The sequence below is a fragment of the Candoia aspera genome, chromosome 11 (genome assembly GCF_035149785.1).
Source record: "Candoia aspera isolate rCanAsp1 chromosome 11, rCanAsp1.hap2, whole genome shotgun sequence".
Classification (NCBI taxonomy): domain Eukaryota; kingdom Metazoa; phylum Chordata; class Lepidosauria; order Squamata; family Boidae; genus Candoia; species Candoia aspera.
In genome coordinates, this window is record NC_086163.1 from 11,811,990 (window position 1) to 11,837,235 (window position 25,246).

Consider the following 25,246-nt stretch of genomic DNA (forward strand, 5'->3'; position numbering starts at 1 on the left):
GAGTTTTATGATCTGGTTGTGCATGTAGAAAAAATTCTCCAAAATAAGCAATACATTGTTACTGTGATTTCTTTTTTTAAGAAATCAGATTGTTTTAGTGAGCACAAATCACCACTGGTCACCAAAGAAGACCCCTGAACATTTGTTCTGGTTCAGTACAACCATATACTGAACCACACACAAATTCCTGCTTTCATAGGTGCTATTGTTTGACCTATGTAGCATATCCCCACATACACTAAACATCTTTGATGAACTAGAGCAAGAATGGGCATCTCTTGGCACCTCTTAGCATCCCAATGAAGAAAAAAAAGGAATCATATTCAGGAAGCTCAAAAACAATTCTATAATCCCACACAGGATAGGCAGTTGCCCTTGAATCCCATAGTAGAACACCAGGTGGAATTACTCAAGGTGAAAAAGGAATCCTGCCCAGGTTCAGGACCAGAATTGTAAAATGGTGCCTCAGGAACCCTGGCAAAATATTTATAATTTGTAACCCAAAACATACAAACTCTGGGTTCCCCATAGTCTCAGACAATGATTATCCTGGTTAAAGTTTCTCAGAGAAAGTGCCTATCCAACAAAACACAGGGTAAAGGAGAAAAAAAATGGATCAACAAGGTCAGACTGGTACCAGGAATCTTTTACAACAGGAAAAACTTAGAAGTGAAAAAGGCAGAATCCCTCATTATAACTATTGAAGCACATCAACATTTTATTGTCCCTGTGGATAATGGCATGTTGCTTTCATTTTCCTTGCCTGACCAGCCAACTGCCCATCTTAAAGTAAACCACTCACCAGCAATAATAGACCATCTAACATATTGGACATCTGTATACCTCAGGTTGCTTCTCTTTTACAGAATTTGGTAATGTCATCCACAATTTCAAGGGTTCATGTACTTGGTCATCTTCCACTGTAATACATACAACCATTTTCCACCAAAATCTGGCTATACCTAGGATGAACTAGCCATCCTCTATGTGTGAGAATAAATGGATGCAGAGCTGATATAGAAATAGCAATATGCACAAAACAGTAAAGGGGAGTTGACATGTCAACTTTCTAGAACTCATAATTGAAACATGTTCACTTCTGAGCAAGGGAACATCAGCATGAGATCATTGTGTGAAACAGCCGAACTGTAATAAATGGAGAACTGTAGTTGTATTACCTGGGCCTTAAGTCAAAATAAAAGTTTTTTTTAAAACTTAAATGTGTTAATTAGCTATTAGTTTATCAGTGGAATATATGTTATTTTCCCTGCTTGTAAGTATTCTATGAAACTTCACTCTGATCTCCTTTGCTATAATCCCACCCTCAGTATATATGCAGATAGCTTAGTCCACACCAGCTTTTGCTGTAACGAACATATTAATCCTTAAAATGCCACCTGATGTCATATTCCTGTGTATGTGTATTGATTAGATCTCTAATACCTTCTACTAATATTAAGATTTTTCCCCAGAAGTTTATATTAAGAGAGTCTTTGTCTTATACTCTTGGTTTCTCAGTTTTGGATTGTGTTAGATTTAGATTGCTTTACTTGGATAACAGATACTTGATTTGAAAAGTGTCCTCTATAACACTTTCCAACAATATTAAAATGAAATAAAAGTTTATTATGAATAATTTTTGAAAAGACTAAAATCAAGCAAAAAGACCAAGGTTTCATGTTTAATGTGGGATGACCACATTAAAAGCCTTTTAAAATTTTTTGAATTAGATTGGAAACAAAATACAATCTACCATGTGTTTCCAGTTTTTGCCTTCAAACTTCAAACTGTTCTAAAGTTGCAGAATAAATACTACTGGATCACTGTTACAATTGTTCATTGCTAAACTTTCAGCATAAGACAGCCTATCTTGTGTCTAGTGTTAACTGGAAGTAAGTACCATCAGTCAAATACGAGCAAGGAAGAGAATCAAGAACATACCTGACATTCTCAAATGGCAAGCAATGATAATTTTAAATAAAATAATTTGGCTGAAATAGAACCATTGTTTCTGTAATGGATTGGGGAAGCTCTGGAATAGATTTTATAATCCACAGGGCCTCTAGGAATGCTGTGTGTGGGCGGGTGAGGTCTATCACTGTCCATGATCTGCAACGAGCGTGCTTTGGAAAAATATTTGGAAACTAGCTTGTTCAAAATGCATTTGAAAAACAGCCAAGTAATGCATCTTTGAGCTCCGGCTTAATTAAAAGTATTACTTTTCTCTTTTAGCCCTTAAATTGTTGGGGACCAACAATTCCTAAACTGCAAAACTATAACCGCAGATCTGTGAGAGAGCCACACGGAATCAAGTGGGACTTATTTTGAGTTGGCATGCACAGGATTGTATGAGTTGTATAGTCCTGTGATGAAATATTCCTCCACTTCAGATGTGCTCCCATTTTTGGAGGAGGAAGTTGATTTAAGATGAATTGGGGAAGGGGGGAGAATTCCATTACTACTTTATGATGGATTATCTTAGCACCCTAGCAAGACTGGCCAATAGGCCTTTTTCTTTCTTCTTTTTGCAGTATATGTTTCTTTTTTCTTTCACATTACTGCAAATGCAGTAAGAAAGTAAGCTCTATCTATCTATCATATCTATCATGTCTATCTATCTCCATCCATCCATCCCTATCTCTCTATCTCCTTTTCCTACAATGATTGCCTACAGAATGGTCAGGTTTCTCTTGTAAGATCAACAGAGATAGAGGAAAGGATCCTTCACATCACTATGAACATGCACAAGTTTTTTTTTCTCCCCCTAAATAAGCAATATGTGAGCTTACAGGTACAGAATACCCCACCCAGTATATCTACTGCTAAACAGGCACCAGGTTACTCTTTGATTTTTTTTTCTCCTCCATACAACTCCATCATATTTTCCTAGAATCTAAATGCAGATACCATAACCTATATCAAACAACTACACTTCTCATCTGATTTGTGGACTCTGCTCCCTGACTTACCGTACCTCAAAGGGCTTACACAGAACTTGCTGTCACACCTAACTTCCCTCTCCCCTACACACAACCCAATCTGAAAAGTACCAACAAATCTAAAGGTTCTGCTCTCTGCATTTTATGGCTAATGAATATTAGAGATGACAAGCTGTTGGAGGTTTCAAAAATTAGAGTGGTTTAAAAAAGCAGAATTGTGCATATTAAAATGTTCTCACTAAGCTTTGCAATTCGACTGCAGTTTTCATACAGATTTCATATAGTTATCAAGAAGGCTGTTGGTGACAAAACACCACAGCAATTGTTATGATGTTTAGTTGCATTTTACGAATCTTTGCAAAGCTCTCAGTCCCCCTCCTCACCCCAAGTCAGAGCTTCAGAAAATCAGTCATGGCTAATGAGGAAAAAAACTACTACAAGGGTAATTAGTTTTCTCCCATCCTGTATAATGAATATAAGTACAAACCTCGGTTATCTCTGAGAGTAAAATTGGGCATCTGCATCATTTCAGGTGGTAAATGGAAGATAAATCTTGGGCCATTGGCTGTATCATCTTTGTCCTCTGCGAAAATTGTAATTAGTGGCTGGAAAGAAAGGGACTTGTAAGTATGCAATGCATTTGAAATCTCCCTCCCCTGATCAACTTTTCTTTTTGCTAAGCTGATTCATGAATAAAAATTGTATAGTTAGTTATAGAGTATAAAGCCATAACTATTCATTCCATAATCCCTCTTCAGTACAAAATGTACCATACATACTGCAAAATCCAAAGAAAAAATTGCTTTGGAGGAAATAGACAAATCTGAAAAATAAAATTGTGGACTGGAAGCTGTTCATAGATGTAATTTACAGAATAATGACATAGTGTGATGGTTTAAGGTGATTTTACAAGGGGATTAGACAAATTCAGAAAAGCTGCAAGTTTTTCTTGCTGTATGCTCTGTAACTGTACTGCTATTTATTTTTTATTTTTTTATTCAAATTTCTATCACCATCCATCACCCCCCCAAAAAGGGGGACTCTGGGCGGTTGATATTTAGTGGCACTAGGAAGGGAAGAGGCCTTTGTCCTGCTGCTGGATCACCTGGATCACCTGGACACATCTGGTTGACAGCCATATGAAGCAGGATGCTAAGACACTTTCTCTGATCCTGCAGGATTTTATTATGAAATATGATATGGTGCATGTTGAACTGAAAAGGAAGGAGGAAAAATATGGACTTGCATCCTATAACTAGTTACACCTCCTGGATGAGAGATAGTTGAAGAACTACTATATACTTCACCTTTCCTATTATGTGAAGGATTCCTCCTAAGCCCTAAGTAAGGGGAACAAGTGGCGTTGGTCTATCATGGCAACCATTCTAAGCAGGAATACCCCACCATGCCTCTGCTACTCCAATAGAATCTAGAAGTGTGGAAAACTTGATGGATTCTACCTAGTTCCTTCTCCTCTCAGAGACCATATGCAATCACCCCAGAATTGTCAAGAGAAGAAACAGCATTGAAACCAAAAAACACACACCAATACAAGACTTTCCATGTTGAGATCTGCTTTGTAGAGTAAATTTTCAACCAAAGTATATTCTGAATCACTCATGTGTTAGGGTAAAGAAGGTAGTAACAATAGTCTTTAAGGTAAATTAAATAGTAAAAATAGTCTTCCCACTGCCACTAGCAACAAACCAGACAGATTTAGTAGAGCTGCTAAAGCTGGACTGTTGCACCCAGGTTTAGGGCCCATAGCACAGAAAGTTCCCAAATCCATCATTACACTTAATTTATTTATTTAAGCTCAGCAGAAGTCCTGGCCTGCCTTTTCTGCTTTTCCTTCTTTCTAGGGGCTGTCTGGAGAAACAAATACGATCATTCTTGAGTGAAAAAGAGAATGCGGAAATGGTTACCTTATTTGTCTGGGGTTTTTCACATAGAAAAGCTTCATAGGGCTCTTTAAATTTGGGGACATTATCGTTTAGGTCAAGGACTTTAATTGCTACTGGAACTTTGGCTTCCTGGTGCCGATTATCTGCAATAGTTATTGAGAAGGAAATATATAATAGCACAAAGCACAAAGTTGTCTGTTTGTTTTCTCTACCATGAATGTCACAGCAATGAAAAAGAACTTTCTCAGCCTTTGGTCCACTCAACTTTCCTTTGTGGTCCCTGGGGAGCAATAACCTAGATTGTCAATGACTGTTCACATGTCTCCCTTAAGTATGTGGGTTAGCATGGCCTAAAAACAGGAAAAAACAACTCTGGGTCTGTTTGGGACTAAGGTATCTCTCCTAGTTGACAATATTGTCTGAATGATAAATGCAGGCTGGTAGTAAGTGATGAGACTCTCCACTCTGTGGCAGAGAAAACTCCTAGAAAGACCCCATAAAAAGTAGGCATCTCTGCAAACTTTGTGGCTGTTTGGGTTTTCACCCACCCTGGCTGTATAGGAAAAGAAGAACAGAATGAATGCAAAAGGTACAGCCTCTCTTTCTGCCTGAACTGAGATATTTTATATTTTATTTTTTGTTCTGGAAGGAAGACAAAACAGGAAGTGGAAAGTTCATATACTGCCGAGGTCAACTGCCCAGCAGAGAGAATATTTGGTACATCTGTATGATGCAAACATAAGCAGTGACTTTCTCAGTATAAACAGAAGATTGGTAAAATGGTATCAGAATTAATGAGTTCTGATCATCAGACCATCCCATTAACAGACCATGTCAATTGGATAATTTTTTGAGGCTCTGCTCATTAATTGTTGAATTTAAGATTGGCATGACTTCTATATTGGCAAGGTCAGAAACTAGCAGCATGAAACCAGAAGAGTCCATTATCATAACAAGGGACAGGCAGAAGCCCTTTCTCCCACTCAGAAGTGGGAGGCCTCAAGCCCATTGCACCTTGTCATCAGAAGAAAAAGATAGAAAGATTAAGCCTTGAATTCAACTCTAAATAGAATGTCCTTTTTATGCTGGAAGGTTGTCAGGGTTCTTTCTTAACATCTTACATAGTTCTTACAATAAACTTATGTATCAGACACCTATATCCTGGACCTCTGGCTGCACAACTTCCAGTTCTAGCTTCATCCAGAGGAAGCCTAAAAATTGTGCAGTTGAAACTGAACATTGATGATGTGGCTAACTCAATGTGCATTTTGGCTGGCTGGAGACTGCTCAGTCATATGGATAGATTAATGATCAGCATACAATTATGCTGCCTGCCCCACCACAAGCTAGAAATTGATCTGGCCATAGGATAAAGAGATTAAGCGACTGCTGTGTCATGCAGTCAACAATATGCACTGAGCTTGCTTCATCCAAAATTACTACTTTGTTTCTCTTGGGTCTGTGGAAATCCAAATGAGTTTGTGGCAATGAGTTATTGAGCGATGTATTGATCAAGCATGGAGTCAGCTCCATGGGCTTGATATAAAATAATGGATGGCCATAAATTGCCTTATTTTTTTGAGATACACAATTCCTGAATTTAAGATTGGTTTGACTGGCCGTGATGCATACATGTTTGCATGCAGTAAAGAATTATAGGAATTTAGTCATGCCCAATATCATCGCACAGCATTCATAGTCATGTAGTGAGGTTGTAATTACTTGACTGAACTCACTGTTGATACTTGCCCTTCTCTTTCTTCCTTGAGTGTTCATTAAAGGAAAATGGACTTGAATTTCTGAGTAATGACACAGAGCAATGCTACAAAATGATCATTCTGGGAAGCCTTTTTTTTTAAAGTCCTGTTCAATAACATTAGGATGGAAAATATATGGGGTGGTTGGGTGTTTGGAATAGGGAAGAGCTCAGCCAGAGAGCAAAGATCTCAGACCCCCTTAAGCCTGGCTTCTGTCATGAGTAAGGATGGCGAGCAGGGGACTCCCATCCAGACTGTCAAGCGCATGCGTAGTACTGAGGAATTGGTCAGCCATTCAAAGAGACACAGATCGGGACCGCCTTAACCCTTGGGGTTTATATGTCTGGGTTTTCCCACACTTCTTCAGTTTGTTAGGATTCCTGTTAAGTACTAGCAATAAATATTAGAGACCAGTTCCTTGTCTCAGTGTGTTTCCTGGCTGTTAGGACATCAATCCTAACAAACTCTTACTCCCATCGAAAGAGGGAGGAACAAGCAATTAAGGAGATACGTTTGGAATGTCTTCAGAAAACCAAGAAATGCGGCTCACCATCCAACAATTGGCAGCAGCCCTGCAACAACACCAACAACAAGTAGATCTCCAGATCAACACATTACAAGCTGCCATGCTACAGCAGTTACAACAACCAGCTCCGATTAACCCACAACCGGCACCAGCAGCAGCAGCAGCAGCAGCAGCAGCAGCCCCGCCAATAGTCTTGAGATCCCAGGGCAGTCTACCAGAGAAATTTGGAGAAGAAGCGTGGGAAAACCCAGACATATAAACCCCAAAGGTTAAGGCGGTCCCAATCTGTGTCTCTTTGAATGGCTGACCAATTCCTCAGTGCTACACATGCGCTTGACAGTCTGGATGGGAGCCCCCTGCTCGCCATCCTTACTCATGACAGCTTCTGTACAGTAATGAGAAACTCAAGAGGAAAAACTATGTGCAGTTTCTGCAAAATGTTCATGTCTATTGATGGGAGAAAATACCTTCATCTAATAGTGCTCAGAATCATTTGGGGTTTCACTGGATGATGTACTGCTGAACATACAGTATATTCATATGGGTAGATAGGCCTAGCAGCATTCTACTTGTATTTCAAGCTACAACCAAACCAAGGCACCACCTCATGTCCAATGTGAAATCTCACCCAAAGTGAAAGTGACTATAGTTGAAATACCAATCCCAATATCTTTCACTTCTTCAAAAGTGGGGAGAGTAGTACATACCAGAATATGGCAACAGTTTTTGTTGAACACTTACGAACTTCTGATGCTAACACTGAAATATTGTGCCAGGCTATTTCTTCCCTATCCAGTTTTTTTGTGGTTGTAATTAAGCCATCTTCTGCACTGATGCTGAAGTATCTGTCGAGGTCAGTGTGACGATCAATTGAATATCTAAAAGGGGATGCAAATGAAGTAATTAGAAGAGAATTGTTCATTGTCCTCAGTTCATTTAATGTCTCCTAAACAGTGTAGCACAGATTACTTTAAAAATAGCTAAGTGAGAACATGCTTAGCAGGATGAAAATATTAATTAGAGCTACTAAATCACTTCTAAATGGAAACGGATTGTTATTTTTTAGTAATGTGGAATTTATTTTATATATATATATATATATATATATATATATATATATATATATATATATATTATTTTTCAAATTTCTATCACCACCCACCTCTCCCGAAAAGGGGAATAGCAATATATGAGTTAAATGCAATATATATCTTGTTTTTCTTTGTTTTTGGTTTTCTTCAGCTCTTCCTTTAATGTGTGGGTGTAGGATGGCAAGGCCAAGTAGTAAAACCCTGCTCTCCCAACTATGTAGGGCTCCAGTTGCCAATAACAGTGATACCCTGTGTAGTGTTCTCTCCAGATACCTCACACAATGGTACATTATGTTGTGTGTTTTCTTATCACATGCTTTCTGTAATTGTTTGCCCCTAGTGGAGCAAGGGAATCCATGATGTGATCACAAGGCATCATTGGGTAAGGCATAATTCATGTTGCAGTGTTTGGGAAAGAACTTGATGCAGAGGTTTCATTTTCATCAGCTATTCTGTTCATCCACAATGGGCTTTTGAGCCGCACCCCTAGCACTGTTCACATGGACTATGCTGGAACCACTGAGAGTTATAATTCAAAGTCACAATTTCCCCACCTTTCTGTGTGACTTAAATGTCAGGCACCTTACATGTAGGATCTTATTCAGAATCTATTTTAATATTTTTTTCAAATGTCATTCTAAAACATTTGGTATCACCTTAACACTGTTAATATCAAAACTGTTTTAATAATTATATATATTTATAGAAGCAGGCCAGTTTGGTGCTAGATCATTTGCTGCAAATGTATCATCCTATTTAGGAGTTAAGAGTTATCTACTTGTGTTCCAACAGTGAAATCCTAGTTGTCTCAAAGAGCAATATATGGTGCATTCACATGCCTGCCTAGACCAGCTTATTAATGCCTGGCTGAATGATGGTGGATCATATCTCTTACAAAATCTGAGTCTCAAATGTCAGTTCCTCCCTTTCCATCTACTTAGATATATCACAGATCAGTATATCAGATATAAAAAGTTCTGGGATGTGGACTTTTCTTAAGCCCCTGAGTGCTTATTGTGGTTGATAGGTATCTTGAAAAATGCATCTCTTGGAGATTTTTGCATCTGTAATGCTTCTGAGCACTATTCCAATGATTGCACTGAGAGTGTACCAGGGCTAAAGTATTAACTATTTAATTTCATTATTGTGTATGCAAATAACAAACAATTATAAAAAGTAGTGTATATCCACAGGTATGTGAGTTCATGCATCCACTGTTGTTTCTGTGTTTCTGCACAACATCATAGGACTTTTTCTTCTTAAGATTCATACTGAGTGCAGCAGTAACTATGCCTGGAAATTACTATGCTTGTAACTAATGGAGGAAAGAGCAGATATGCTTCTCCCTACAGTACCTCACATTATTATTGCATTGCAAGTGACTAAGTTATCACTGATGGGTTTTGCAGCATTTTCTATTATAAGCCATTGCTGCCTGTTGCAAGCATACCTTATAGGACTGTTTTTAGCATCAGAGTCTTTGGCATGCACTCGTCCAACTGCAGCACCAGGCCCTGCATTCTCTTCCACTTCAAGGATGTAAATTGGTGCTAAAAACATGGGTGGTTCATCAGCATCCTCCACATTAATTTTCACAGTCACAGTATCCTTGAATGGTCCATTGCTGATGAATTTGGGGTCAATATATATGTTGGCTGCCTCTACCTTCAGACTATAGGTCCTTTTGGTTTCATAATCAAGTTGCTGGGGGGAAAAAGAGGGAAACACAAGGTATCATTCTAAGGATGTTTTTACAAACAACAAAAAAATAAAGATAAAGATAAACCTCCTTAGAGTTGAGTTCAATCTGTACTGCCTTCATGGATCCATCCATGAAGCTTTCTAGTCAGCTTTATATAGGTAGTTTGCCATTGCTTCTCTCAGGATGATATTTTGGTTGGCCTCCACCCTGGAAGTCCCCTGATAATCTCCCACCAAAGTACTAACCAGAACCAACCCTGCACAGTTTCCAGGCTAGGTAAAGTTAGCCAGATGCTGCCATCTGCTGAAATTATAGCCATTTTATTTTTGTACTTATCTCTGATGCACATATAATTCCTATATTTATTTTAAAAGATTATTTTTTTTCTTAAACAATATTTATTTAAAATATGAAGATCACCTTAGATTCCCTGTGAATAATTGTATTAGAGGCAGGTGAGGGTTTTTATTTCCCCTCCTTTATTTTTGGGTGTGGGTGTGAGGTATCATAAAGGTAGGACCATCTTTGTTTTGGGTAATGTGGTATGTCACATCACAGCACTTTCAGAATCATGCGCATTTATAGGTAAAGGAAGGGAGCTGAAATGATTTCTTTACTGACCGATATTCAGAAACGCAAAATTGAACAATATCAACTTAAGGTACACCTGAAGTTTTATGACCATTCCTGCATCTCCAAGGCCCAGTATGTAACCCTAAAGATAAATAAAGTCTTATTAACATTACAAGTAAAAATCTTGGTACAGAGGGCTGACAAGGTAGACGCTGCTGTTAGGTAATGTCTCCTAATTTTTGATATTATGCAAGGCACAATTACCATGAGGGAAGCTATAATCTGTCTGCCCATGTTAATAATGCCTGGTCTAAATGCTCCCAAGTGCTAGAACCATTCCTGATAGTATTGCCCATGTAGCATGGTCAAGCAAAACAGGGACATCCATTCTATAACAGTTTGTCGATTCTGATATCTAGTTGGTCCTTCCTGGGCTTAATTCCACTTGAAGTATAGATATCAAATTCAGTACTTCACATCCATACATACACATACATGCACATAGGCTTCTTACATGCATAATTTGTTCTGAGCTGCCTGAGTCTAAAAAAGATTAGTTAGCATATACATTTAATAATAAGAAAGCACCAACCGGCTACTACGTCCTAAGGACTATGGATAACCATATGCTAGCAGCAGAATGGAAAAAAAATAGAAGATATTTCCAAAATACTACAATTTTACCTCTTTAACCCACTTACAAGTCAAAGTTATGAAAATACCCCAGACTTCAACTCCAAAATGATTATTCCAAATTTCATTCTTGGCGGGAAAGTGTGTCTGGGGAAGCATTACATACAGTAAATGTATATAATAGTAGCATAAGCTTATATGAGCCTGCATATTGTGATGGAATGTGTTCATGAAGGAGGGGGTGATGTGGACTCCAGCGCTGCTGCTGGTTCCCAGGGAGGAAGCACATTCCAGACAGATAAGAGGCTTCACAGCCTGGACACTGTTGCTGGGATGGTTAAGAGGTTCAAGGTAGCTCCACCCTAGACCCCTTCTAGGATATTTCCCATTAGGTTAGTTGAATAGCTTTAGTCTGGCAAGATTCGGTCTATATGGTAAGAACAATAAGGATTGAGTTGGAAATATCGACTCAGCATGGTTCTTGGCCTGGTTCCTGACACATATATAGAACATATCCATAAAATTCTCCATAATACATCAACACATCAACAAAGGAAAAGGGGGGGGAGTTAGGGTTGGGGTTAAAGTTAATGTTAAAGACGTATGGGAGGTCTGCAATTGCATTAGACAATATTTGCTGCCTCATTCTCATAGAGGTCAGACAGTTTTTGGCTACAATGTAAGTAACAGCGCTCTTGGTTGGCCAGGAGAAAGACGGAATATCAGTTATTACCTCTCCTTGGGTGTTCTTTCATGAGATAATGTATTGCATAAATCCCCATAGAAATTTCAATGTGGTAGACCATGCTGTAGATCCTCTATAGCATGGGAACTATTTGGGCAGAGGCATTCATGGAATGAAATCTTTTGATATTTACCATCAATAACTGCTGAAGGCAGTGCATCAAACCTAGCTAGGGTAAATTTATATTTATTTATTCAATTTATATGGCCACCCACCTCAAACACATGACTCTGGGCAGCCAACAGAGGAAAAAAACAAGATAAAAAACCTAACAGGGGAAAAAAAGCAAATACAGGACCCAAGATAAAACCAACAACACAGTCAATGTAACCAAAATAAAGGTTCACCTACACACCCTGGACTCCAGACTCAGCAACAAACCCAGGTTTTTAAGGCCTTACAGAAAGCTAGTAGGGACAGGGCCAGTCTATTCCCTGAAGAAATGATTTCCTGAGGGTGGGTGCCACAAAAGAAAAGACTCTTCTCTGGGGACCTACCAGATGATATTCCCTAACAGACTGGACCTGGAGCATGCCTCTTCTACTAGATCTCACAGAATGGGTAGATACAACTGGAAAGACATGGTCCCACAAGTAACCCATGAGTAAATGCTCAGATTTGTTAAGGTCTAGCAGTAATCAGCTTAGTAGTAAAGGTGATACTCCACAACTTATGTTGCCTTGGTGCCACACGAATATCTTGCTGCCAACTTATGCCAAGAATCTTTTCTTCATTATCTGCTTTGCTTTCATACTGCTTTACTAGAGAAGCCATACACAGCCATTTTTTTCTCTGATAGGTGTCCTCCAGATAGATTGGAAGTTTTCTTCATGTATCAGGGACATTGGCCCCACTGGGGTAAACATTAATTTCAGCCAGTAATTAAAAATCTAGATCCTGATCTCTGTCCATGTCGTTCCTATTTCTAACCTCAAAATTGTATTGGAGAAACTTCTAGGAATTGCATAATTGATTTTAGGAACTCAGATTACACCCTCTCTGCTACAGTTAGGGTGGTATAAGGCCCTAATTGAGTACTATAGAGCAACCCCCAAACATACAAAAACACCTATCAATTCTGCAGGGTTGGCAAAGTTATTGGTTTTAATGAAGCTAAGCACTGCTGCTTTCATTTCAATTTTGCTTATAGTGTTCAGCCTGATAACACTGGCTGTGTAATGAATGAAAAATTATTTTGGAATAGTGAGCTGAAACCAAAAAGTAGCTTTTGTTGAACTGCATGATGGAAACACAGTGCTGATCAACCCATGTCTGCTCTATTTCCCCTTTTATTTTTTTCCCCTTTTTCTGTCAACAAGGATTGCATCCAGAAGAAATACTGACAGTCAAAATTAAGTTTTCCTCAGTAAAAAGCACACACACACAAAAGAAATCCCTTGTAATTTTCACATTATCTGGAAATTCACACTGTCCTGCCAACTTGAAAATAAATGCTTCATTATAACTATGGCAATCCCCTTCATTTATTTCCAACTTAATATGCAATATGTTTTGAAGAGTGAATGGTGTTGATTTCTCAAGAGGAGAATCAGTAAAAGAGTAATGTATTTTTCTTCACTTTAAAATGATATTAAGGAGCTTCAATGCATCAGTGCTTTATTTCTATAATCTCTTTCCTTGCATTCTGGCTCCAGGCCTTAGGAGATAAGAGTAAAATGGGATGCTAGAAGTTAATCATAGCTTCATAAAGAAATTATCCCAAACTGCATTTGCTCTGATTTTCTTACCATGAGTGATAATCTATGGCTATTATATGTTCTGTGAGGCATGGAAAGAAAATGAAGCATATTATCCATTAAGGAATGAAAGGAATGCATTACTTACCTTCTTAAGCTTCACAACCCCTTCCTGAGTCTCATAATCTGTTGTGATTTCAAACATTTCTATACCATCGCCATCAATGATGTTGTAAGTTACTAAACCATTTTCCCCAATGTCTGGATCTTTGGCTTTTACTCTTCCAGCTTCCTCCCCAGGAACTGATGCTTCTGATATTGACATCTGATAAACACCTAGGCAAAACAGGGCTTATCAGTAAATGAGCTATTGTTAATTCCTTTAGGAGTATTTGTTTTATTGACTTCATCAAGATGTGCAAAAAATAGAACAGGAAATAGAGAACATTGACATTCAGAAATTCTAGGTCAGATATAGGCAGCAATTCACCCATCAAAATGTCCCTCGGCACTCCAGTTTCTTGCCCCATCAAATTTTGTTTTTCAATAGAATTGTTCAATTAAAAAGTAGACAAATGCTAATTTGGCAGGCTATACTAAGGCAAAACTCCAGCCTGAGTCATTATGGACTTGGGTGGCCTTAAACATTTCTTAAAATAGCTGTACTTTCTTGTATGGAGGCTCTGTAATAGAAGTTCTTGCTTTTCCACCCACATTTTTTCTCCAGTTTCTTCTTCTTCTTTTTTTTCTGGTAGAATAAAATATGCACTTGCTGCCTAGGTGAAATAAATTCAAATGTGTGCTTATATAAATTTTCTTTGAACTAAATGTGACTCAGGGCTAATTCTCTAATCATTTGGCCCTTTCTGGAAGTTCTAGAGCACATTTACCCATTTTATTTAACCAGTTAAGATGAGGGGCACTGTGGACACACAACTGTAAAGAGTGCTGGAAGGAAGGAAGGAAGGAAGGAAGGAAGGAAGGAAGGAAGGAAGGAAGGAAGGAAGGAAGGTCTGAAAAAGTTGGAAAGGCTGTGAACCATACACTTAAAACAGCACTAAAATTTAAGGAAACTGAAATAAAATAATCAGTATTTCTTTTTACTGTATACACAGGACATACATTTGGCACAAGGGGTCAATTGCCCTGGGCCCCTAAAACAGAGGAAGAATGATTTAACATTTATGAATTATCAGCTGGATCAATACTTGACTCCCCACCACATTCCCATTCACTGGATCATTGAAAACAATGCTACACCCAAATATTATAAAACTCTGATACCATGAAAATCAGGAATGGGTGATTGCTCGTTTCACTTTTTTCTAATAATATGTCAAAATCCACACACCCACATGATACCTGTATTGTGGCTACTTCATTGGCATCACGTAGGTTTTATGATACAAATCATAGTATTGGTGGACCATGTAAAGACCTAATTGGACTGGCTTGTGGGTATTTAGAGGATCACCTGACCTAACTGGTTTGCTTGTCTTGGCTGGGGATGTTGAGAGTGAGGTGAAATCTGGATTGTGGCAGAGTACAAGTAGTAATACCTTATAAGTGTAGTTCTAATGACTGTTAATGATATACTTGGTGACATGCTGTGCAGCACTGGAGATTCTGCATGACTTTGGTTATTTATATAATTTAATCATTTTCATTCATAAAATGCCCACATGCTATGGATGCCTGCACATTTAAGAAGGGCTAAATCTCCTTGGATGTCCATTTCATATTTGATGCATCAGTGATGATTGTGTATATACTCACTTCTAAATACAAAAAACATATAAGCAAATTAAAAACCTGTCATAACCATCACCTTCATAAACCAAATGAATCCATCAAAAAGCAACTGATGTGCAGATTTTGTCAATCTTGGATACTACTGATGAAATCAGTCTAAACAGAGAAACCCCCATGGAATCTGCTGTTAAGAACACAGACCTTGTCTCTGCTGTGCTCACAAATTCATAAAAAAGATGGAGGGAGAGTGTTTGGTATTTTCTTTACTTTGGTCTCTTGTCTTAGAGCACATAACTACTTCTCTCTAAAGTATGTTTTTATTGCTCCCATCCAAGACTGCCTCATCTGTCTCAGTTAACAGAATTTCCCACCAAAAGTCTAGACCACATGCCATTGATCTCAGCAGGGGTATATTTTTAAACATCATCGTCCAGTATCTTTTCAAAATGAGGCAGCACAAAAGTCCCTGCCTCCTCCTGTGCCTTAATTCTCATCTTTGAAATGGTTCACTGTGTGTCACTGGAAATGGCTTAACAATTTTATATATGTTTTTTTTTTCCTTCTAAAAGAGATCCCTTTTTAAAACATAGTCTAAATGTAAAATATGCATGAGATACTTCTTGATTCCTTTTGGTGTACATGAATCTATATCAGAGATAGAAAACATTTATGGGTTGGTGAGCTTGTTTGTAACTTGGGAATGTGCTATGGAGATTTAATAAAAAAGTTGCAAGGGGAAGGGTAGAGGCTTGTTCATGAAATGGCTATATGGTGGTCATGGGCCATCACAACACTACCATCTACAAAAATCAAACTTGTCAGGATGATTGCTACCATTCAATGGTACCACTCATAAGATGTTTTCTACTGTTCTAGCTTTCCTTTGTCTTTTTTCTGGACAGGTGGGCACATTTCCAAAATATTGTCCAGTAACCACCTATCATTCTTAATTTCTAGAAAGCTAGTGGTCTCTACAAGAACCATGTAAATAATCAATGAAGTCAATGAAAAAGTATTAAAACCTGTTAAGCTACAGTTTTAAGTTCTTGACTCTGAGACAAGAAAGGTAGAATACTAATCTGATGAACTTTGTATCTTGGGATGCACCATGTATTGCTTAGAAATTTACAGAAGATACAACATTATTATCCAGAAAGCTTGGATCTTCACTTCCAAAGCCAGTATGCTGCAGAAGTTACTGGAGGACAGGAGCAGGGATCTCATGTTAGGGCAGTGTAAGTTTTGAAAATGGTTCAGAAAAGATGCTTCAGAACATGAGTGCAGCACCTCTTTAAAGCAACCTTATCTTTTTGCAGGTTTGTTGACTCCTTAAAGAGGTTCTATCTTTAATGTGACTCCTTAAAGCAGCCATGTCTTCCTTTGGATTTGGACAAAAGCCTCTGAATAGTTGTAGCTGCTTTAAAGATATACTGCACTTGCACTTTTCCATGTTCCAAAGTATCTCCTCCAAATCATTTTTGAAGCATGGCCACCCCTGTCATGATTCTATAAATAGGTATTAATCAGGATAAGAATATGATACTTGATTGCATAGAATCAGTATATTACTGAATAATTGTTTGTTGGTCAGCAAAGGAGGATGAGGGTATTTGTTGAGCTTCAGCAAGGCCTCTGGTTAGTCACCATGAGAAAGATAGAGCTCTTCTTAACTTACTCTGTGGGAACTTTGGTGGGTTGTCATTGACATCTGTGAGGGTAATTGTCACTTTGGTGGTCCCTGAAAGTCCTCCCATGTGTCCTCCCATGTCCTTTGCTTGTATCACAACATGATATTCTTCCTTTGCTTCTCTGTCCATGTTGGGAAGAGCTGTTCTTATAATGCCTTCAGGAAAAAAGATGAGAAGAAAAGGTTCAGGATATATTCTTCAAATTTTTATCTCACAGCAATAGTCTTTCCTTACATTACATGTATCCATATGTATAAGGGCCAGCAGATATTTGTCTAGATTACTGTACAACAAACAAGTTGCCTTCAGTGACTGTAGTATATATTCACTCCACACATATACATATAATACTGTTGAATACCTGCTGTTGGTTAAAAAAGAAGTGGATGAAAAATGTGTTCTGTTTATAATGTTATATGAATTTAATGTATTTTACTTCCTGCACTTATAGGATAACTAGAATGCAACTTCATAGCAAAATCTGTATTTTCCAGTAGAAGATGACTATATTTTATACATGGACATGTATATTCAGGAACATGTATACATTACAATTGCGTTATAATGCTTAGAAAATATATATCCCACACAAAAATTAGAATACCATAGGGAAGAAGAACAAGAATAAGTATGCATATGAAAATTTTCAAGCACGTTGTCTAAAAAGCACAAAACTGAAAAAGAAAAAAAAAAATGCAGTAAAACACAATAGAGTCACCCATCTGTAAAATTGGATTCTGCAAGAGCTTGATAAACTGTTTCCATATCTTGCCTGGCCCTGCTTATAATATGATTGTTAAGGTTTAACAGAGAAGTCTGTTAAACTTCTTTTTCAGAGAAGTCTGAGGAACTTGATCTTAGCCAGCCCCAGTATGAGAATGGACATTAGGGCATTTCCACACAAAAGCTTCATTTATGTTATCTCCTCCCTGATCACTACCTAAAACAGCTAGCCTCCCAGTAGCAAAATGTTCTGCCAGACCTCTTGTAGTTTATAGGATTATGTTGCTGTAGTTTGTTTTAGGCAAATGAAAGCGAGGCCACATTGTTGAAAACTTCTATTGTATTTTGGTCTTTGCATGTTTTTGTTTTTTTGGATCATGATCAGAATCGTTCACGAATCCGTATGTACTCAAGGAATCTAAGCCACACTTAGATCTCAAGATTTCCACATTGAACACTTGAGTTGGTTTCTTTCTGACTTGCCTGTGGTATAGTTGAAACCACTACAAAGCTAGGATTGGGGTTTGTTCTTTTCTGGGACAGTAGGGATTTGAGACACCATGGTACCATTTCCTCTCTGGAGGGAAATCTTGCCTTACTCTTTCTCCAACTTAGTTGATGCTAGTTTGACAGCTGTTCTTCTCTAGGACAGATCAAACAAGCATAACTTAAACTGAGAAATATTTTATCAATTTCCTCCTTCTCCACAGCTCTGCACCAGCTCATGTACAACAGGGCAGACTGATTATGCCATTCCTAAATACTCCACAATGTCCTCTCTACCCCACACAGAAGCGTTATAGAGTAACGGTGACAGAGGGGAGATTAACAAAACCCCTTTCCAATAACCTGTTTGCATCTTTTTTGGATGCAAAGGTTAAGACTATCACCCACATGTTCCTGAGCTGCCACTGTATTATATTACATTGGACACATCATCTCCCACTTCATCAGCAGATATCTGGATTGGCCCCAGTCCGAGATTCTGCTCTTCCTACTGAGAGATCAGTCTAGTTTAATCACCACAAAAGCCACATCATTGTGCACTATTGCAATCACAATTAGAAAAGGATTAGATAATTTTGACATGCATGTTTCTGACCCGCACTCTAGCTAATGTTTCTGACTGACCGCCCAGCCATATACTCTACTCATATACACTATAGCCACACACTCCTTCCACTTTTCGCTTTTTTCATCTATTGCCATTAGTATTTATGTAAACCAAGTTAGTCATTTTCTCTCTTTTCCCCCCCTCTTTATTGCCTTGTTTTGGTCTTTGGCTGTATAGCAAACAAATAAAACCAAGCTACATGGGGTATAGAGTGAGGGATCAATACTTTTGTTGCCTCAGGATATACAGTAGCTTATGGAAGAGCAGTGATTTTTGCTCCTGGTTCTCAGCATTTCAAGTTAGCAGAAATTGTGCATTGTCTTCACACTGCTTGAGAAGGTTTGGGGGTGGTAGTGTAAGCAGTGGGGATATAAAATTGTGCTCCCTATCAACTCTCACACCGCCTGAATGTTCAAATACATTTCTAAGGTCCATCCCTTCTTTCCTAAGTACTCTTAGAAATGCATTGGAAAATATATTAAAATTGTGTTTTATACTGCAATTTTTCACAAAGATTTTTTTTTTAATGGAGACAAGTCCAGAAACAGGAAATAATGATAGTGAGTGTGAATGTAACACAGAACAGATATGAACCTTCTTGGTAAGCCAACCCAGAAAACTAGTAAGCTGTGTTTAGTTTGGGGAGCCACTTCTTGGATATGTATCATCTGGAGCCTGTTGCTGATAACTAAATTTAACATTTATCTAAAATTTGGAAGTAATAATTCTGTCAATGTTTGTGAGCAGCTGGTTTAGACATTGACCTCTTCTTTTATACAGTAACACTTGCAATCACATATACTATGATTTGGATATAATTGCCAGTAGAGATTCTTTTATAGCTTGGAAAAGAAAATCAGATTTTTCTCATATGCAGAAGGTGCATTTGCTTTAAATCAAACAAGCGAAAAAAGTTATTATTTAAAAAAAAAAATCCAGGGCCTGAATGCAAATCACCAGTCAAACATAAATACACTAATGCTCTTCTTAAGGCTCATGGAAACTATGTGAGTATTTGGCAATGGGAAAGAAAGTTTGTCTTTGGGGTTGGGTTAGAGATTCCAGGATTTGCCAAAATTATAAAAAAGAAAGTTGCTGTTTGCTGCTGTTGTTGCTGCTGTTGTTAGAATTAGGGTGTTTTCTTTATGTTCTGATCTGATCATCATATTTGAGATCGGTAAAGGAATCTCTTCCAGGTTATCAGCCGTAGCCACTAAAACAAATGATCAGGATAATGGAACCTGTAGTCCAGTAGTATTTGGGTTACAGAGTCAGGTATGTGAGATGGATGGCTATATAAATTGGATAAAAAATAAATTTGGAAAGTTGCTGGTTTCTCACTTCTATTTGAAAATTCCCTTTCAGTTAGCCCACTGTTGATGAGTACCTGTTTGTGGCTCTACAGAGAAATATGGTTGACCTTCAAGAATGCTGTAAACTAGTTTGGCACTATTTCCATAGGTAGGATCATCAGCATCTGAAGCTGTCACCTGAATTACAGATGTACCTGCAAACAGAAAAGGGAAGAGATATATGTTTTAGATGTAAATATGCTTTTCACAAAGCCCAGAAGTTCAGGTTATGTACAATGCCCATTTCACCTTTCACATAAAACAACAAGGACAATGAAAACAATATAAGAGATTATCTTTACTAATTACACCCTGGAAAATCCACATTTCATTTATTTAAACGATGCTTTACTAGCAAATCTCCAATGTTTACCTAACAGCTGTATCAGGGATTATGGCAGATCTCTCTTTAATTAATTTCTGGAGTATACAGTTGAGTAAATTCTATTTGCTAAATGCATTTCTCCTCCTCCCCACCCCTGCAATTGCTTAATATTATGATTTGGGGTGTTAATTTTAGGGTTGTGTGGCTCTTTAGATCCAATCTCCGGAAGTGCTTTGGAGTGCATGGGAGTGTGAACAGGACACCTGCCTGCAACATATTAAAGCAGCCACGTCTTTTCCCAGGACTGCTCTGCTACAATATGCTGTGTCAAAAGAAATAAATCATATTGCCACTTAATCTGATTGCTTAATTCACCCAACAGGCTAAAGACAAGCTTCCTATAATAAACCACCCCACAAGCCATCCAGCTCTGTTAACTGGTTGCATATGCAGGGATTCAGCACTTTTGCTCTAAATCATTGCATGTTTCATGGATGATTACTTGTTTGGAAAGGGGATTATTTGATTGGAAAGGGAATTTAAAGCTGTGCTTTATACTTTGTACTGTGTAAAAGCCTTAGTTGGCCAGTACTGTGGCAGATACCAAATCATTCCCATGATATACACATTATACAAGTAAAGTGAACCACTGGCAAAATATAGAATATAGTAAAGCTCTAGTAAAATTAGCTGAGGTTGGCATGCTAATTATGATCTGGTATTTTGTGCATAATTCATGGAGATGCACCTGCAAAACTCTGCTGCTTGTTTGTTCTCTTTATAGATAAAGAAGGGGATGACTTCCCCCCATAAGGACTGTTACTTGCTTTTGAGAAAAAGCAGAAGTGGAGTTGGATTAAGGAAGGACAGCTGTGGTTCTAATTCTTTCCAACCAATGTAATGCTTGAAAAAATAATGAAAAAGAGGCAGGTACACAGTCAGCAGGCTAACTCTCCCAAATCCAAATGGAATGGGACCAAATTAGGTGTGCGGGACAACCTAACAAAACAAAGATTGAGTTTCAAAATGAGCCAGATCAGGCCAGGGAGTAAGAAAAAAGTCCATTAAAAATTCCCCCAATGGCATCCTGATTAGAGGTGTGCAATGCTTGGATCCAAAGCAGGCAACAGTGCTCTGGATCTGGTGTGGTCAGTGTTTTTGTACATCTGAGCATCATCTAAAGGAGTTGCGTCTTTTCCTGGGCTTAAATGTGTAGGTTCAATAAAATATGTTTCAATTAAGGAGGCATTAAAGAGGTGGAAGCATTTGCCATTGTCTCCATTAACACCACACAAACACAGAAGAATATATTCCTTAACCCCTGTGGCTATCATGCAAGCCTCAAGAAATTAGTCCATTAGGAGCTACTGGTACAGTGAGAGGGCCCACACCAGATCCAAAGCACCTTTGTATGCTCCAGATCCAAATTCCAGTCTTCTAATTCCTATGGGAGAAGCAGCTGGGTAGCAGTTTGGAATATTGCTGATTTCTCCATTCTAAGTCTCCTTCATTCCTCCCTCAACGTCATACAGCCCAAAGAACAGCTCTTAGTAAGGGCCAGGAATGAATTAGTAAAGGCCAGGAATAAATTCCAGAAGCTCGGCATGCTTTCCAAAACTTGTTTAAGTCCCTGGTTAGCTGTGTGTTGCTTCTCATAGATAGAAGAGCTATTTCATCCAGACTGCTGCAAACCAGCTGCTTTAAGTTTTCTCCAACTGTCACTTAGCCAACAGCTATTTCATCATGCTACCTGAATTGTTTTCATCCCTAGTAGTCACAATAAAAGCTGCAACTTAGCTTGTTTTTTGCCATCTTCTCTCCCCCTTGTGTTTTCCTTTTGTGCAACAGCTTTTCGATGGTAAAAATAGAAGTCAGGTACTCTCATATGTTCATACTTTAAAACATTCTGTGACTCTTTTTATCTTTTTTTCCTTTTTGCCAAGGAGTAAAATGCTTTAGATGAACTATCAAATCTATATCTAGATAGTACCATTTCAGAATGCTTTCAATCAGAAGGAAAACTGAAATACAGTCATCCATTCATGTAGCAAGCTAGTGTATCAGGAGGGGATTCAGCCAGGCTTCCTCTCAACTAATTTAGATGGGGAATCTTTGATCACTGGAGAGTCCTTAAGACCATCTGGAGTGGTATGGAGCCTTGTCATACCACAACCTATTTCATCTGCAGTCCACATCCAAGGCAAGGTGCTATAAATTCAAACTGCATTTCCCTCTGGCTTATCACACTTGCAAACAGCAGGACAAGGAGGAAGAGAAAGTTCCAAAGCAAGTAAAAGACCCCCATTGCGAATTTTTCGAACTACTGGGCAAAAAGCTTGCCCGCAGCTGCTCTGCTTCTTAAAAACCAAGAGAGGTGAAATACCTTCCCTATCTAAAATGAAGAGAACAAATCCTGTTCCTTCAGTCATGACTAACAGCCAGAGATTTTGGCACTCACAGTGAATGCCAGGACAGGAATGCCTGTCCTGCAATATATACATTGATTATTTCACTGTATTATAGGGCTATGATCAAAGTTCAGGTTTCCTTCTTCCGTGATACTTGTGAGAATTAAGGCTGCACAACTCTGACTTTCCTAACCCCATTCTATATACAAACCTAATGGATGATCAAGTAAATATCCAACATTCAAGCATGAGAATAACAGTGCATATTTGTGTTACATACCCACATTGGATCTCTCTGGTACATTGGCATGATAATTTTCATGAAGGAATTCAGGAGGGTTATCATTGATATCTTGGACTTTGACGATGAATTCTGAGGGTGGCTCCAATGGTCGGTTGGTGTTTCGGTCCACAGCTTGGGCAGTTAATGTGTATTGAGCTCTTTCTTCTCGATCCAATGTCTTTGTTGCATGGATGTTCCCTGATTTGTCATCGATGACAAAAATAATGCCTGCTCCTTCACCTGAGAGAATGTATTTGATGTTCCCATCACCAGAATCAATATCTGAATGAAGCTGCAAAATGCAAAATACATATTCACATACAGTCTCCAAAGCTAAGAAAGGCTAATGCTGTGCCAAATATCTATGACATTTTCCCCAACTTTTCTTCTTCAGCTTTTATGGAAAATAAATCACTGTCTTTTCTTTTTCCCAAAGATGGAGAAAGAAAAGTTAAATTCCCATGGATGGGAACTTACATTAGTTATAAAGATGTCTGTTGACTGTACAATTCTTTCTCTAGTGGTCTGTCACCTCCCTGGCTTCCTTCATTTCAACCTAAATCCATGATTAGAGAACTCATCCCATGATGGCAGTCTTTTCAGCTCAGAAAGCAGGGAGGAGGAGTACAACAGAGAAAATAAAATAAAACCAACATTCCCTATTAATCTTACAATAAAATAAGCTCAAAAGCACCCTGCATTCCAAACAGAAATTCTGTGACATCTAGGCATGAAATTAAATAAATAAATAAATAAATAAATAGAAGCACATCTCACAAATATATTTCCCAAAGAAATATTTTGGGAAGTTAGGAGATAGATTTTGGCAAACCATTGTTAAATAACTCTTAGACATCACATTAACCTGAAAATGTGAATTAATTGTTATAATGAAGAGGTTAAATAACCTCTTTCTAGAGTAAAAAGTTATTAGAGAGGGATGGACAAGTTTTAGATATTCCTCCATTTTATTTATCTTGTTTTACCTTGCTTTGAGGTTGCACAAACTTATACACTGTATCTCTAAAGACATAAATATGGATGTAACTAGAAAGTGGTTTCATGTAATTGAGAAAGAGAGCGTATGTGTCCAAAACTTACTGGGGGGGGGGGGGCTGGTTTAAAATGCATTTGACTTTTAAAAATAAATGTGAAAGGAAAAGCTTATTATTTCTTAAGAGAAAGAAGAGGCCCAGAATATTTTAGGAGAGATTTTCCATTCAACAGATTCTTTGGATAAACTGTACTTTAAAAAAAAAATGTAGATCTGTCAATTGTGAAGCTACAACAAAGGGAACCACCCACTGAGTTCCACTAATCTCCAAGTTGATAGCTACTTAATGCCCATCGTGATATTTTAATGAATGGCATTAAAGCAATTAATGCATGAAATGAAATCAGAATCCCGCCACTCACACTTCCATAGCACTAAAGACATTTGGCTCCTTGGACTGCTACGCATGTACACTACGTAAGATTAGGAACCATCTTTACTTTCCTACAGTTCATCCTATTTGTATAATGTGCAGCTGGTCTGATTTATCACACCATGTCAGGCTATTTTAAGGAGATTTTTCAATGTTCTCTAGCAAAAAAAAAAGAAACGGAAGATAAAAAGAAATAGAAAAAGCAGCTTCCAATTTCCTTTGCAGCAAACACCGATAAGATTACAAAATTATCCTTTTCCTTTCTTTGTGTTAGTTTTTGCTACTTGTCATCTTCTTTTTAAAACTTTTAATAAAATTTATATATATAAAATAATAATAATAGAAAGCTGCTGGATTTTAGACAATTCAGATATGAGTTGTCCTGCTACTTGATAGTATAGAAACAGCAGGGCTCATGTAAATAATTAATATGTCAGAGATTTAAATACATATTGTAGCAGATGTCATCAAGGATTCAGACCTAATTTAGCAGCTCTGCATTCATGTTACTTAACGATTAGAGAGAGTGTTATTCCAAACAAATATTTTGTTTTGGAAAATATTTTCAGAAGATAGTATGCTAATCCTCTAAAGATATAAAGATTGA

General features: G+C 38.0%; 1 protein-coding gene and 1 long non-coding RNA gene across 2 annotated transcripts in view; one reads left to right on the plus strand and one right to left on the minus strand.

Annotated features, from left to right (window-relative positions):
• Positions 1–25,246, minus strand: part of CDH11 (cadherin 11) — a 121,144-nt gene that overhangs the window by 15,810 nt on the left and 80,088 nt on the right. Inside the window, exons 4-11 of the mRNA XM_063312713.1 lie at positions 23,210–23,504; positions 20,232–20,351; positions 16,995–17,162; positions 13,716–13,903; positions 9,668–9,921; positions 7,868–8,004; positions 4,865–4,986; positions 3,427–3,544 (exon numbers count right to left, since the gene is read on the minus strand). Of these exons, the coding sequence (XP_063168783.1) occupies positions 3,427–3,544; positions 4,865–4,986; positions 7,868–8,004; positions 9,668–9,921; positions 13,716–13,903; positions 16,995–17,162; positions 20,232–20,351; positions 23,210–23,504 (1,402 nt within the window). The remainder of the gene's footprint in view (positions 1–3,426; positions 3,545–4,864; positions 4,987–7,867; positions 8,005–9,667; positions 9,922–13,715; positions 13,904–16,994; positions 17,163–20,231; positions 20,352–23,209; positions 23,505–25,246) is intronic.
• On the plus strand, positions 3,512–4,480 carry LOC134503806 (uncharacterized). The gene is made up of 2 exons (XR_010068591.1): positions 3,512–3,562; positions 4,265–4,480. It is a non-coding gene; the product is annotated as an uncharacterized LOC134503806 (long non-coding RNA).